This window comes from Melanostigma gelatinosum (assembly GCF_949748355.1).
Source record: "Melanostigma gelatinosum genome assembly, chromosome: 2".
In the NCBI taxonomy this organism is placed as follows: domain Eukaryota; kingdom Metazoa; phylum Chordata; class Actinopteri; order Perciformes; family Zoarcidae; genus Melanostigma; species Melanostigma gelatinosum.
In genome coordinates, this window is record NC_136635.1 from 22,106,181 (window position 1) to 22,119,382 (window position 13,202).

At 43.4% G+C, this 13,202-nt stretch overlaps 1 protein-coding gene across 2 annotated transcripts; it reads right to left on the reverse strand.

Annotated features, from left to right (window-relative positions):
* Positions 1–254: 254 nt before the first annotated feature.
* On the reverse strand, positions 255–12,204 carry LOC306789433 (aminopeptidase Ey-like). 2 transcript variants are annotated; one of them, XM_079285384.1, is made up of 21 exons: positions 12,075–12,204; positions 10,277–10,975; positions 8,752–8,894; positions 8,398–8,537; positions 7,394–7,520; positions 7,141–7,295; positions 6,898–7,011; positions 6,580–6,723; positions 6,257–6,322; positions 6,051–6,116; positions 5,050–5,222; positions 4,832–4,908; positions 4,607–4,740; positions 4,458–4,513; positions 4,231–4,378; positions 3,939–4,030; positions 3,211–3,321; positions 2,839–3,006; positions 2,566–2,706; positions 1,008–1,089; positions 255–726 (listed from the first exon to the last, which is right to left on the reverse strand). In XM_079285384.1, the coding sequence occupies exons 2-21, from the start codon at positions 10,879–10,881 to the stop codon at positions 568–570; spliced, it is 2,901 nt and encodes a 966-aa protein (XP_079141510.1). In that variant the 5' UTR covers positions 10,882–10,975; positions 12,075–12,204; the 3' UTR covers positions 255–567. The 2 variants fall into 2 exon arrangements, with proteins under 2 accessions (XP_079141510.1, XP_079141509.1); XM_079285383.1 differs by having other exon boundaries at positions 10,277–10,888; positions 12,075–12,155.
* Positions 12,205–13,202: the final 998 nt, after the last annotated feature.

Below are 13,202 nucleotides of genomic sequence, written 5' to 3' on the forward strand. Positions count from 1 at the left end.
ACTCTTGATTGTCACTTCCTGTTCGAAAGTGTTTCTCTGCAGTGTCCATGTGTGACCCAGAAGTTAATAATATGGGTACATAATGTGTTTTAGTCATTGAAGTTGGATGGCCCATTTTGTGAATTGATGTTTTACGCTGTTGCTATGTCCACACTGTGATCTGCGATGTTCCCGAGATGCCCGGAGAGGCCGCACTCAGCAAATGAAAGTTTGCTGACATTTATTTTCAGATATTTTACATTTAAATGGACTGCTCACAGTTTGGAGGTACAAAATGTCACAATCTAATATGGCTTATATTCAAAACACTGGCATCAACAATAGATGGAAAAAGAACACGGGGAAGCAGAGAATATCACACGCTTGTGTCGTGACAGCTAGTCAAAACCTCTTAAATGTTTACAGTATGTACAGTATCAAAACATGTTTTTAATTTGTATCAAATATCCATAAAAATGCATAATCAAACCTTTACATTTAAGAAAAAAAACATGACATTCAGGATATCTATAATACCACAATTGGTTCGAGCCGGTGTAAAAGTCAGTAAAACAATCTGCACTTGTGTTAAACTGGTGAAGAGGTCTCGCTGGTGAACCAATCAAGCACCTGCTCCTTGTTCATCGCCACCCAGTTCATGTTGGCCTTGGTACTCTCCAGCGCCTGCTCGAGAGATGTGGTGGCCGAGCCAAGCTGCCCGGCGTTATCTTCTTTGAACTGCAGCAACTGGAGAGGAACAGGGAGGGGGGGTTACTGGAATTCAATTCTGAATGTCGGCATAAAGAGGTACCGTATAAACGACAGGATTAGGGTATAAGAATGTTTTCTTCACCACCGTACTTGTGTAACGACACGTTCATGCGTCATGCTGTACCTGATGCACAGCACCTTGCAAACAATAGTCTCGTTATAAATATTAACTCTCTCACAAATTGCCCTTGTGGAATAAAATATTGGCTCGTTGGGTCTTATAGAGAACAACAATAAACACTGTGGAGAAACTGTACCTGCTTGTACTCAAACTCAGAGGAGAATCGTCTGGTCAGTCCGATTATAAGTCCTCCGAAGGAAAACGATCCGCCACCATAGCTGGAAAAAAGGCCCAAACAACACGGGCTGTGATCATTTTGCAAACAACTAAAGGCTGTGTATGTAAAGCTGTTTGGTTGGACATTTTGAAAACTTGACTAAAAGTCCGCGGCCATGCTAGACTTAGCTAAATGCTAAATTTCAGCATTCTAACATGCTGCGTTCACACCGGTCGCGTTGATTTTTTGACGCACTGCAAAAAAGCGTCCAACGCACTGCACAATCGCGTCCAACGCGCCGCCGGCCGTGTTCACACCAAACGCCGCAAAATCTCGTAGCGCCGGAGAGGGGGCGTGGTTTATCGTCCTGGAAGCCGGTCACCTGGCAGCCATTTCTTTCCGCTGTCAACCGTGAAAGGAATAAGGATGTGTTTGTACGTGTTTTGTACGTGTTGTGGAAGTCCCTCAAACATCGGAATGCCAAACGCCGTCATGTCTGGTTCATAATATTGTTCAGAGGAGCTCCGTGGATTGTATCGAGCTGTATTCACTGTGTCTAGCAAGCCACCGGTCGCTGTTTACTACAGCTGTAGGAACACAAAATAAACTGATTTGGCTGTGATTCAACGGCAATAAACCGACAAAAAGGGACTCCGAAATAACTACATAATGATGCCGATTTGTACTTGTCTTCTCCGACAAAAAGGGACTCCGAAATAACTACGTAATGATGCCGCCGATTTGTAGGTTACTTGTCTTCTCAATGGAGCTCTGATGGATCGGTGCTAGGCTATGCTAACATCGTAGCAGCTCCACCAGCACTCAATAACGTCACGTAGACGTAAACACGGCAGCGTCTATTCATTGTTTGTATCGTATGGTTTACACACACACATGTATACGCATAGTTTGGTCCGGTCTCTATTGATATGAGGTATCGTAGCGCTCTGGGTGAACACAGACGGCTACAGGATTTATTTCCTGATTCAACAACGGCAGGAAGCCAGTGATGACAGGGGGAGCAACTCAACGCTGATAGGCTATCGCGCCACAGCGTCACGCGATTATGTCGCTGAAGTTGAAAAATTTCAACTCGCGCGTTGCCGATTTTGCGGCGTCCACCGCGTCCACCGCGTCCACCGCACTGCAATAACGCGTCCAACGCGCCGCGCCATCGTAAAATCGCGGCGCGCCAGTCTCATCGCGTCTGTGCATAGACTTTGTATGTAATCTTGACGCGCGTCAAAAAATCAACGCGACCGGTGTGACCGCAGCATAATAATGACAATGCTAACATTTTGATGTTAAGCCGGTATAATTATGTTCGCCATCGTAGTTGAGCATGTTAGCATGTTAGCTAATTAGGACCGGAGGTTGAAGGGAATAGCAGCAAAATGTCATTGCAATCCCTCCAATAATAGTTATAGATAATCAACACCGCAATTATCAAATCCTCCTTCTGCCTCCGTGTACGTTTAACCGTAACCTCAGCTTTAACTGTCACATTCTATACATGTGTGCATGAGGGAAGACTCACTTATTGAATATATGGTCCCATTTGGCTCTGACAAAGTCCCATGCCAGAGGTTGACCCATGGGGTTGCTAGCAATGGAAATGATGGTGGAGGTGGCGTCCTGCTTACGGATCTTCTCTGGGTCCAGACAATACTCCAGATACCTGAAACAAAACTCACGGTGAGGACAAAACGTTCTACTTGCTGCTGCAACAGTGTTTGACGTAGGACCAATCGAAACCCTCCAGTGAGACAAAAAATGACCAGAGGAAGAGAACGATGTCAGTAACACCGACCTGTTCAGCAGCCAGGGCTGTCTGGTGCAGGACAGAGCGGACATGAGTTTCTCAGCCTCCGTAGCGATGGTGGCGTTCTTGAACATGGACCAAGCAAAGTCCCACTCCTCCACCCCTCCCGCTGCGATCGCACTGCAGTACACTGTGTACTTCAGGTTGGGACTAATCCTGCAACCATTGAAGAAAGTGACAGAGAGTTAAAGGCAATGACAGCGGTGGCTTGGCAAAGAAAATACTTTAATTGAAATAAAAACAACTGCTGCATTTAACAAGTTTCTGAGAATCGCACATATTAATCCCGAGAGGAAGACAATATGGAAAAGAAAGATTGAAAAGAAAGATCGAAAGGAAAGCGTCAGGGTGTGAACATACGTGTTGTTCGTGGGGTTGTTCCTCCACTCTCTGAACCAGCCGGTGGTCAGCTCCTTACAGCCTTCCACTCCAGTGCTGCAGGCCATGGAGATTGCATTCACCTGGTTGTACCTATATTGGGACATGAGATGATAAACGGGGTCAGGAGAATGTCAGGCGGGGTCCAACTGCAGACCTCGTCCACCACGCCTGATGAAGGCATCTTTTTAGTAGAACTGCAGGAAAGTTTTCCAGCGGTGAATGTGCAACATAAACTTATTTCTCTCAAGATAAGAGTAAATTGGAGTGAACACATTAAAGAGATACAGAGTGGAGGTACAGCTTGGAAAGAGGATGGGTAGATTATTTTGGCATTATCTAGTTTTTCCCTTGGGAGATAATTAAAGTTTCATCGAATCTACGTTACATGAGCCCACAGGGACACGGTTCACTGCGGCTTAGTGCAACCTAAATTGTCAATCAAATAATGTGAATCTTGTGCTCGTCAGAGTTCCCCTTCGGGAAACCCCAGACGATAGTATCATTCTGTAAATACTGCGGTTTCCAGGAAAAAACATCAGTCTAGTCACCATGGTTTATCATAAAAATAATTACTACAGTATGTTGCAGTTGTCATAGGGTTACAAAGCCGATACGTTGATTGCGCCAAAGGTTACTATTGTACACGTGTGTTCAAAAGGGTGAAACAGACATGGTTTAAAACACAGGCGGCATGTTAACATCCTTACTGGTCGGTGTGATTTTCTGGGATCTTTGTCCAGTTGACAGTGATCTTTTTGAAGTGGTTAAACAAAGGGGTGACCTGATTCTTCAGGTAAGCCTGAGGAGTGGATGAAAGGAGCATTTGAAAAATGATGAAGTAAAGACTTGTGATCAATCTGCTGATTTCCAGGTATATTTTCCCTCAATTAACCAATCTGCATTCCTTCATGAACACAGTCACCCTGCTGTTCTTTTGGGATCAGCATTGGAATTAATTATTTGCGGATACACGGCAAAGTTTGACCATTCATCACAAACCTGCATGGGCCCGTAAACTTCGCTGCGGTCAAACATCAGGAAGTAGTAGCTCAAGCTGCGCCTGGCTGTCTCCCAGGGCATGTATTCGACCTCTGTATTGAGGAACTTGGTCGTCCTCAGAGCCAGAGTTGTGTTCACCACCTTGGCCCTGAAAAAGGCACGTACGTTTAGCTCTCTCTTTCAACATTTAACGGCAGACGCTTTGCAAAAAAAAAACATGGCCACACCTGGCGAGGTTGAAAGCATCGTCGATGAGTTGAGCTCGGTTGATCACTGGGATGTCCTGAAAAGCGAACAAAGGAATTGAGTTTTGTGGGGGAGGGGGGGAGGGGGGGAGGGAGGGGGGCATTGTGGAAAGCTGCGCGGCGTCACGCACCTGATGTCGGGAGCTCAGCTTGGCGAGGAGACGCTCCCAGTTGTCGGAGTCGTAGTTGACTCGGTAGAAGCCCTTCATGTTTATGTTGGCCACCAGCCAATCATCAGCACTAAGAGTCATGTTTGTGTTTGTAGCTGTTTGGATGGAGACAAAAATAATGCACCTTTTTCTATCTTGTTCATTATCTTTGCAATGCTCTGTACGAACACCTGAAATAAACCTTACCCTCTTTGTTAAGAAGCCAGTACTGCTGCTCGGCTCCTCCAGTCTTAATCCACGTGATAGGGACAAACCACTCATATCTACAGCCGCATTCATCCCGCCACACACATGTAAACACGGAGTACACAGAGAGAACGGGTGAGTTCCTTATGCCAGGGCCCGATATGACCACACTCGGTATATTCAACATATTCACAAGAAACATGAAGAATGTTTCCTACTTGAACTCTGAGGGTCTGTCTACTACAGCGTCTGGGTCCAACAAGAAGTGTTTTTGGGTAATTCTTCCAGTCTGGGTGTTGATGGTGACCACCGGGAACCCCATCTGTAGGATCCACCGGTTCATGATAACCTCGACAGAGTCTGGCAGCTCTATGTTGGCGTTATCCACTGCCTTAAAAGAGGAATATTCATATATTAGTAATATTGGGACTAGGGGTGTAACGGTACGAGGCTCACGGTTCGGTACGCATGACGAACCGAATACTTATTACTATATTTTTTCAAGGTGCCTTAGCTGATCTCAGAACTGAATTGGTGGAACTGAACAGAACTGAAATGACGATTGCTCATGAGTTGCAATGAATAATTCATTCTACAAATGTTTAAAGGGAGGCTACATATTTTGCTGTTGCGCAGTGGTGATTGTGGTCCCAAGTGGAAATTAGAGTAAAAGTAGAAGAGTGTAGAAAAGTCACCAAAATGACAATGTCAGCTACACAGCAACACCAAGGCTACCTACATTTTGCTTACATTGGGCACTTTCGGCTACTTATCGTACGAGAACAGGCTGTTGCACCAAGTGGACTGAACTTCTTTCAAAAGTTATACATAATATCGCTCTACTAATCAGTGAAATGTGAACTCACTGTCGACCGATGTTAACTTCCCTAGCATCAAACAACAGCAAAAACAAGTTAGCCGCTAGCATGGTGAACATAGCGGAGAGTTAAGCCGCTGAAGAGCCAGATATTTCGCTCACGGGTTGGTGGAGACCAAAAACAGAGCTAATAGGAGAGTGAATACTGGACTTATACTGGACCGGTGTCCAAAAACACAACTTCAAATGAACACTAATGCTTCTCTGCTGCTGGATGTTGAAATAGGCAAATGTATTCTGACAGGTTAGTGTGATCAACTTCATGAGGTTATCAGTTTTATGTCTTCTGCTTTAATATGAATTAAAAAGATATATTTTCTTTATTGGATGGTGCTATCTTACCATTTGCAGGTGCTTCCAGAGGTCTGTGTAGCCTGTGTTGCTATACTTGAACTCCTCCAAGTATGTCTGCAGACAAATCATCAAAGTATTTGTTATGCTTGAGTTGTGCTTTTGCTGTGAACAAAGTTAGATGAACCGCAATAACATGGTGGTATTACAAACAACATTAACACAATACAAAACGAAATTGAATCAGCTGTACTCACATGAAGTCCTTTGGAAAAGACGGTTTCAGTGATAAACTCTGAGAGCATCCTGAGGACCGCAGCTCCCTGTGATGAAACACAGAAGGATATTAGCAATGTTAGCGGGTGAAATATCGGACACAATTACAGCTTTCGGTTCACGAGGCTCAGCGATTCATTTGTACTTTAATTCTGTAGTTCCCAACGAGTCTTTGATTAGGGTCACTCGGGGGAAAAAATGTATTCATTCTTTTTTGTTTAGCGGAGGTCGACATCTTGTCTCTTGGGGTTTGAAGAGAACAATACATTAGGGTTAAGACGTGTTAATATCAATTATACCGCACTTTGCTGTATGTGATGGAGTCAAACAGTTCGCTGATGTGCTCTGGGTTCAGGATGTCCTCCTCTTTGGATGAGAGCGGGTGGGAGGAGGCCAACGCATCCACAGACATCACACCAACGATCTGATTCAGGACGATTAAATCTTTCTGGAAAACGCACAGAGGAAATATTTTGAAATGTGCATTGTGGCATAACCGGACACATTTTACACACATTTTAAATGGATTAAATGGATCCACCTCGTCAGGAATAGGCTCACACCGGAGCAATTTAAAAAGAGGTCCGTTCAGTATATTCAGCGTGGTGTATTCAAAACTCACCATATTCCATGTTGGCTCAGCATAGTCGGCTCCAAGATAAGAGACGTAGGTGGCAAATCCCTCGTTGAGCCACAGGTCATTCCACCACCGCATGGTCACCAAGTTCCCAAACCACTGAGAGGACAGAGCTTCATTTTATCGGCAGGTTTTGAAACACATTTCAAAGCTAAACACGATGACCATCAAACATATGATTTGGTTTCTGGAGGGCAGAACACCATAGAGTGTCCTTTAGTTTGATACCATATGAGCGAGCTCGTGGGAGATGACTGTTGCCACCCACTCCTTGTCTCCATTGGATGACACGCCGGGGTTATATAAGAGGGCGGTTTCTCTGTAGGTGATCAGGCCCCAGTTCTCCATGGCTCCGGCGCTGAAGTCAGGAAGTGCGATCTGGTCTAAAAAACAATCATAAAGTAATATGTTTTAACAGTATGCATACAGTAGCGCAAACCTATTTACTGTCTTTGTGTTGGTCTGTGCGTGTGGTTCCTACCTGACTTTTTCAGGGGATAAGAAGAGTTGTAATAGTCCGCAAAGAATGCCAGTATGGGCCCAGTCTTCTCCAGGGCATAGTCCCCCTGGCCCTCCTCTATAGCCCTCCTGCGAGCCCAGATCCTGATCTGTACACAAACAGTGCTTTACAGAAGGGAAAAAACAGTAGACCTGAGCTCAGCCTGGAGTCCAGCAGAGGGCAGAATAGTAACACTGCGTCCAACAGAGCAGAGCAGCCACAGACGAGCCAACATCTGGCGTTTGTGATGGTACTTGTGGTCCTAGTAGTACGAGCAGTGGTTTGTAACGCTGCATTTACTGTATAATTACTGAAAACTAATTTAGTTTGAATTATCTTCAAGCAATCATGCAGTTAACAAACAAACTGTTAAATCAGAAGCATAAATACACAATGATTGAAATGAAACCACTGTATGATCCAGTCACGTTGGTTACACGGCTGTGATAACATGGTCCGTTCCAGTGTTTAGTGGGCTAATCCATAATATCAAGGATCCAGGTTCACAGTGATGAGCCATAAAACTCCCTCGTTTTGAGTCGGATGCATTTCTTTCTTGAAAGAATACAGCAATACTTCCTCGAAACTGCTGTCATGGCTGCAATTTCCCTCAATGTGCTCTGGTGTTATAATTTCAAACTGCGCATCAGCATTCAGAGCAGATACATGAGATAAATTAGTTATTGTGGGCCTCGAGTCAGATCAGCTTACATTATTGAGCCTAATTCAAGCTGTAGCAGCAACAATGGTAGTTCATTGTAGCAATAGTAGATAGCAGCAGTAGTCGCAGTAGAAGCGGTATTGAGGGGGAGTGTGGTTCTCATAGCTGATTATCAACGTCACCGTTTATTGCTCATCCTAACAAAATCCTTGTTCCACCCTCCAGGAAGGTCAAGGGTCAGAAAGAGTGAGTGCAAAATGGTAACAATAATAATCCAAGTACAGACCCATTTCCATTTGTATGGGGAGATGTAATGAATAATTACCAAAACATCTGCATCCGGTTGATTCGAAATGAATGTGAAATCAGATACGACGAAAGCCAGCAAGTAGGTTGACATGATCTCCGTGGGCTCGAAGCTTGTCTGGATTAGATTGTGTCCTTCCATAGTGATGTTTAAAGGATCTGTGTGGGGGGGAGACAGCAGCAGATTCATTACCAATGAGGAATAATAAGCGCATTGTATCAATACAGCTGAACATTTTATGTGTGCTGTTGTTGCGAGTGAAATGTGTATCGGTACGTCACACTTAAAGCGTTGGGTTACTTTAGGACACATCACATCACATGGACAGTTGATGTGTGAAACGTAGCGCTGGACGCTGAGAGAAGAACTTGCCGTAGTTCATGGAGTTGGACAGAGCCACGGTCTCGTGGGGGTGAATGAGGGTCATGTGGAAGACTGCTTTCATAGCGGGCTCATCGAAGCAGGGGAAGGCTTTCCTGGCATCCGTCGGCTGCATTTGAGTTGTGGCCACAACTCTGACAATAGCAGATACAAAAACGGAATAATTAACACCCACATCAAATGTTAAAGGAACTCTCCTCTTTAGATACTCTCACACTTAGCTATAATCTCCGTTCAATGTGTTCTAGTAAGTTTTGGAGCTATGTGGTTGTTACCTTTTTGGTGTACACACTTTCACCAAACCTAAGTCTTTTTCACTTCTCCCTTCGTGAGGGAAACCTCATTCCCACGGGTTGCTGAAATGTAACCCGTGGTAAAGAGGTAACCCTGAAAATGTAAACGGGTTGTTTTGTGCATCAGCAGAGAATATAATTATCTGACAAGATAAGGCACGCAGGCTAAAGGGTTGAAATCTACCTCACTGCATGCAAATCACTGGCATTTTCTTTTTCATGTAAGGGAATGTGAGACAGGGATTTTGGTGTGTAATGTGATGTTTGAACTAAATAGAGATATGTAACTTAAGTGTCTTTTTTTTATTAAACCACTGGGAGTAACCAAAGTGACAATATGTCTAATCTTACACATAGTGGCTGCAAATACAACACTAGAAAATATATATTGTTTTCGTTCAAGAAAGTATAATATATATATATATATATATATATATATATTGTTTTATTACATTTTTTTATTTATTTTGTAAAACATACTTTTGCATTCTGTACTAAAGTTATTCTAAAATCAACTGACATTGCAACCACATCCACATAGACGTTCTATTCTCGTAGGTTTATCCATTGAACTGATCAAGAAATAGAGCTAAAGGTTCCTCGTTATTAAAAGCGCACCATATACATTTTTATTAAAACATAACATGAACAGATGATTTAAAAAGACTCGACACTGCTTCTCTAATCTAATCGAATTAAAGGAACATGTGACATTTTGGGAAATACAAACATTTGCCGAAAGTTAAACGAGTAGATGGATACCACTCTCATGTCTGTACAGCACGGTAAACTACAGCTAGCAGCCAGCTAGCTTAGCTTAGCAAAAACACTGGAAACTTTGGTTTTTGTATTGATTGAACATGCAAGCTACAATATGTTAATGTGTGAGTTCTAGAGGTGTGGGTAAAATTTTGTGACATTTGTATGGAGTCAGGCTATTCGTTTCCCCCTGTTTGTAGTCTATATGCTAAGCTAACAGACTGTTGGCCATAGCTTCTTATCTAATGGACAGACATCGCCATCTAACTCTGGGCAAAGAAAGTGACTAAGTTCCCAAAATGCTATGTCTTAAAGTGAATGTCTGGTTTAAATGCATGTGTTTAAATTACATGACTACATATTAACATTTACACATTGTTTAAAATTGCACTAATTCTCAGAACTAAACCAAAATATTGAAAACCAATTAAATAATCAGATTAAGATTAAAAAGGACATCCTACTTTTTCACCCCATCCTCCGTGTATTCACTCCTGTAGAATCCTCCCAGGTCGTCGGCCAGCTCTCCAAGGAACTCGGTGAAGAGCTCGTACGTGCTGCCGGCCTGCAGCGGACTGTCGAGCTGAACCACCAGGTACTGAGTGGGAATCTCCAGCCAGGTGTCTTTCAGGCCGGGCGCAGTCACTCCGTTGAGGCCCCTCAGCTTGGCATGGTAGCCCTCGAAGGAGGTGAGGTTCAGCTTGTTGGAGTGGATGATGATGAGGTCGGTCTCCTTCACACATCTGAACGCCACCGTGGAGTGTCCGGTGAAGATGTACAGGTCGCCTTCGTTGGGCTCCAGCCGGGGCCACAGGGTGACATTGTAGGAGACGGGAGCGAGGGAGTCTGGGAGTCTGTATCGCTGCCAGGGCTCCTTCGGGGTGGAGGGTGTGGTGGGGCTGGTGTTGGGGCTGGTGTTGGGGCTGGCGGTGGATGAAGGCGTCACTTTATTCTTTAACGTCTCCTGAGCGTAAACCACAGACAGGGCTATGATGGTGGCTGCAGCACCGATAGCTGCGACCACACAGGTCACAGCCACTGCTTTGCTGATGAAGAGGCCTTTCCCCATGTCTTCGCTAGAGAACGTGAAGACAGATGGAGTAATGGGATTGCTATTTATGCCCTGCCTTGTCAGATTCAGCCCAGAGTTAATGGTTGATTTCCTGGGTGGGGAAAAGAGCTGAATGTCCAAAACATTGAGTTGTAAAAAGTCCTTGAGATAAGATAGAGCCCGGTCTATTCTGTGAACTTTACACCAGCATAGTGGCTCTGAATAAAGGCCCTCTTTAGAAGATTATCTCTGTTTATACACTACTCTAAACCGTGTGAAATACAGTAGAACTGTGTCTGAGTCTGAGTGTGTGTGTGTGTGTGTGTGTGTGTGTACAATTTGCAAATGCCAACTGTATACAGATCTGCCGATGTTGAGGAAGCCAGAGTTGCATAATGAAATGGGATAAAGAAGGGTTTACAAAACTGCATAAACTTTTCTTTAGCCTAAATCGTTGTGCAAACTCAGAGTTGCTCTGGTTGACCTAAACAGTTGTGGCTTTAAGGAATGGAGACATTCCAACGGTTAAATTGAAAGAACATGTGTTGTGCAAGAACCCCTATGTCAACACAGCTGCCACAGAAATCTTTTCCCATCCCAACATCATGATATTTGGATTATGGTCTGCAAACATAAGAAAAAAATGCAAATGCAAATAATTTTGATGATCGTGCAATGTAACTCTTGCACAATAACGAAAGTAAAACAGAAGGGTCAACATTCACCTGCGCAAAGGGAAGGACGATGAATCTGACAGTCAGACACGTACTATTACACATTCGTATGTCAACTGAGACAGACAACTCGTCTAAACAGGCTGCAGCTTCAGACCTCGGTCAGGGCCTAGTCAGGATGCCTTCAGGCACGATAATGCTGTGTGGTCACGCATGTTTTGGTTTTGCATTTAATTTTCCAGCCAATTTTGATGCAAACTTTTGAATTGACGCAAAATGTGGTGTGAACAAAGTTATTGCAGTTGTAAAATCTGTCTCACAGTATTAGAAAACACAGTATTTACATTTCTGATAAGCCTTCAAATTCTCCCCAAAAATTAGCCTTTCTGGATCATATTTAATCGCTCCTCTGACAACCCACCTTAGAAGCCCCTTATACTTGTTTTTTTCTTAACATAGGTGTGGTACACACCATTAAAAAACTATTTACAATATAATACAATAACATGAAGCCATTTCCTTGGTAATTGGACTTACCTTGCATTTAGGTAGTTTAGACTAAAGCCAAAGTTTCACCTGTTGATTGTGGAGTCCAGTTTTAAAGCAGCAATGTCTGCAGCACTGCATTCCCTTTTAGCACATCAGCTGCTTATCCACTTGCTCCAAGAAACGCCCCAAATCACTCTTTTGATAATTTGTTCTCAGGAAAACACTGCTTATGTCAAGCTAAATCCCAAACGTCCTGACTAGAGCCAGATTTATCTTTCCAAATCATGCGGCAGGCTATTGCACAATCCTCAAACTGAATATACAGTCATGGCTCCTGTGTCTGCTCTTGAACTTGTTGAGCCTTGTCTTGAAGATACATACAGTGTGATGCATTTCTTGAATACAATTGTGTCCAATAATATTACAAAATGTATAATAGAATATTGAGGTAAAGGTCTAATACCATCATTTCTCGGTCACTTTATTAAAAAGTCCACGGGACTATCAAATGTCTTTGTTTGAATTCACAACAATCTACCACATTACTGCGACGTGGGCTGGACCACCCAGTGCGTTACAGCATTGCCGAGGTGCTTTCGTTTTTTACAAATTCATCTTTGTTGCACTGATTGCACCAAGTTCCAAGCTACCTAACGGGATGCAGGGACAAGAATTCTTGGTACATTTGTGGAACAATTGGATCTGCTTTTTCTGACTGATAATTCAGAGTGATTAGCTTCTGCCTGTCAAGCAAAGTAGCTTTGGGGACCTCCTGTTCGGTTAGCATGAAATGAAGGGAAATGGCACTGAGCACACAACTTTTATACTCAATGCCTGTCTAAAATGTGTATTTCTCAAGCCTGAGGATGATGGCACCTTCTCCAAAGCCAAAGAAGGCATTGCACAACTGTTTTCACAGGTTGTGCAGTACATATATATATATATATATATATACTTCCTGTGAACTTTGACAGAGAGCCCCTTTTACCGTTTCATTATTTTCAACTATATGGAGGCCATAAAGAGTCTGTAAAACCGCTTATCATGTTGTCACCTTGAACTGTCACATGTCTAAATGAGAATTTCCTGTAAGATTCCATTTCCAGTATTTGGTATATTACTGGCAGAGCCGATTTCCAAAGGAGTGGAGTCATAGACACATAATTATGGACAGGG